Source organism: Athene cunicularia (genome assembly GCF_003259725.1).
Source record: "Athene cunicularia isolate RWA chromosome 23 unlocalized genomic scaffold, athCun1 chr23_part1, whole genome shotgun sequence".
Lineage (NCBI taxonomy): Eukaryota > Metazoa > Chordata > Aves > Strigiformes > Strigidae > Athene > Athene cunicularia.
Genome location: NW_020799130.1, coordinates 2,450,098 through 2,452,795, shown reverse-complemented (window position 1 = coordinate 2,452,795; position 2,698 = coordinate 2,450,098). Strand labels below are relative to the sequence as shown.

The 2,698-nt window shown below is 63.7% G+C and overlaps 1 protein-coding gene across 1 annotated transcript in view; it reads left to right on the top strand.

Annotated features, from left to right (window-relative positions):
* Window positions 1–2,698, top strand: part of LCK (LCK proto-oncogene, Src family tyrosine kinase) — an 8,561-nt gene that overhangs the window by 3,625 nt on the left and 2,238 nt on the right. Inside the window, exons 4-8 of the mRNA XM_026863215.1 lie at window positions 158–310; window positions 1,284–1,463; window positions 1,865–1,941; window positions 2,055–2,208; window positions 2,440–2,681. Coding sequence (XP_026719016.1) covers window positions 158–310; window positions 1,284–1,463; window positions 1,865–1,941; window positions 2,055–2,208; window positions 2,440–2,681 — 806 coding nt within the window. The remainder of the gene's footprint in view (window positions 1–157; window positions 311–1,283; window positions 1,464–1,864; window positions 1,942–2,054; window positions 2,209–2,439; window positions 2,682–2,698) is intronic.

Here is a 2,698-nt window from a genome sequence, read left to right as displayed (position 1 = left end):
GGGATGGGATGGGATGGGATGGGATGGGATGGGATGGGATGGGATGGGATGAGCAGGACATGATGTTACTCCATGCCCCAGCAAAGTCATCATCTTGTGCGGTGCCCTGTACCCTCTGCCTGCGTTGACACTGGCTCTGCTTCCCCCCGTGCCGCAGGCAGCTCTGACGGGCTGTGCACCCGCCTCGGCAAGCCCTGCCGGACCCAGAAGCCGCAGAAGCCATGGTGGCAGGATGAGTGGGAGGTGCCACGGGAGTCGCTGAAGCTGGTGGAGAAGCTGGGAGCGGGGCAGTTTGGAGAAGTCTGGATGGGTGAGTCAGGGTGAAACTGGGGTGTTTCCTCCCAGATGAGGGCTCCCGTGTGGGCAGCGTCAGCCGGGCCCCGCAGCGTCCTCAGCCGGGGTCTCACATGGAGACGGGGTCAGCACAGCCTCAGGTGTGGGACTTTGGTTTTTCTACAAGGTCCTCGACAGAAGGGAGAAACCCAGCAGCTAGAGCAGCCCGGGGGCAGCTCTGGTTTACCCAGAGCAGCCCAAGTTTCCCCTTTCTCCCATCCTCAGCCACTCGGACCCCTGCACACAGGGGCTGCACTGTGTTCTCATCGAGCCGGGCTCTGCTCGCCGTGAGAACAGCCGCCAGCTTTGGCGTGGGGCCTGCGAGCACCGTGCGTGGCCCCTCACGGGAAATGACCCTTGTGGCTGTCGCTGCGTCGCTGGGGGCTCGAGGGCAGTGTGAAGCCTCCAGCGTGCTGTGACCCAGCCACAAAAGCATCTCCTGCTCCCTGGGTGCTGCGGTGGGGGAGGCACTGGGGCTGCCCCACTCCCCTCCACGCCACCCGCTCCCACGGGCGCTGGCTGACTCGCAAAGTCCCCTCCAGGTACCCGGCAGGAGCCAGGCTTTGGCATCACTGCCCGGCTCCCCCAGCTGCCCCTCCTGCCCAAAGCCCAGCAACCAACAGCTTCCTTTCCTTCTGTGGTTGAAAGCCACAGGTAAAAGCATCTGCCTGGTCTGTTAAAATGTGGTTACAGATTTTTGTCCAGGAGGTGGCCAGCACAGAGCTGCGATCATGCCCGAAAGTCCCCTGGCCCCGCTGCAACAGTCCTTCGGGGCACGAAGGTCCTCTGCCCATCTTCATCCGACCTTCACAATCTCCAACATCTCTTGCTCCCGCAGCCTCGGGTTGGGATGCTCTAGATCCACAGCGTAGCCCCCGCATTCGCCTCCTTGGCCGGCACCGCTATTGCCGTGCCCGGTGATGGGGTCCCTCTCCCCCATCTCTCCGCAGGTTTCTACAACGGCCACACTAAGGTGGCCATCAAAAACCTGAAGCAGGGCAGCATGTCACCCAGCGCCTTCTTGGCAGAGGCCAACCTCATGAAGAACCTGCAGCACCCGCGGCTGGTGCGGCTCTACGCCGTGGTGACGAAGGAGCCCATCTACATCATCACAGAGTACATGGAGAAGGGTGAGGGCACCTGGCTGCTGCCCACCGTGGGTGGGGGCGCCTGGGGCTGTGAAGAGTCCTGGTCCTTCAGCTCCAGGCTGTTCCTGTCCAGCGGTCAGTGCTGGCTTTGGTTTTTTGAGATGCTTTTAGCACCTTTTCCCTCCCCGTGCTCTGCCTTTGCATCACAGCTCACCCACCAGCTGGGGGGCAGCCCTGGCAGGGGGGGAAAGGACTTTGCAGGCAGGATGGTCTCCTGCCCATCCCTCCTGCCTGCCTTTCTTGGGGGGCTGCGAGCTGCCCAGTTCGGTGTTGGGACAGTGACCCCACCACCACAACACCCAGCCCCAACAGATGCCGGGAGGGGAAGGGGGGAAGGCAGCATGGTGCCTGCCTGCTGCTGAGACCTGCTGCTTTCATTGCAGGCAGCCTCGTGGACTTCCTCAAGACCTCAGAAGGAGTCAAACTCAGCATCAACAAACTACTGGACATGGCTGCGCAGGTGCGGCGGGACGGAGCTGCAGGGCTGCTGGCGGGGAGAGCTCTGCCGGGGCGGGAGCTGGGGCTGCCCCGCTCGGGGTGGCGGCTGTTAATTGCAATTACCCCGAACCACAGATCGCCGAGGGCATGGCCTTCATCGAGGCCAAGAACTACATCCACCGCGACCTGCGGGCCGCCAACATCCTCGTGTCGGACACCCTGTGCTGCAAAATCGCCGACTTCGGGCTGGCCCGCCTCATCGAGGACAACGAGTACACAGCTCGTGAGGGTGCGTCCCCCGACATCTCGGCCTCTCACGTGCCCCCCCCCCCCGAGCCCGGCTCTTGGGGTGCGCACAGCTTGGGGTCACAGGAGGAGGAAATCCCCTCACACCCCGTCCTCTTCTTCTGGGGGTCCCCGCGGCGCCCCAAGAGCTGCAGGATGGCGTGAAGCCCCGGGAGAGGGGAGTAGGTGGGGGGTGCAGAGATTCTTTTTCCCCCTCCATCTCTCTCCCCCTCAGCTGGGGGGGGACTGCAGGACCCCGAATACCCGCCCGACCCTGCTTTTGGTGGGGTGACAGCCCTATCTGGTGGCTACTGCGGGAACAGACATGCTAGCCCACTGCGGGGGGTCTGTGCGGGGTCCCAGCAGCCGGGGAGGGGCCTCACCTCGCTGTGTCCTTGCAGGAGCGGGGAGTGGTGGAAGGCGCAGTCGCTCACCACCGGCCAGGAGGGTTTGATCCCCTACAACTTCGTGGCCATGGTGAACAGCCTGGAGCC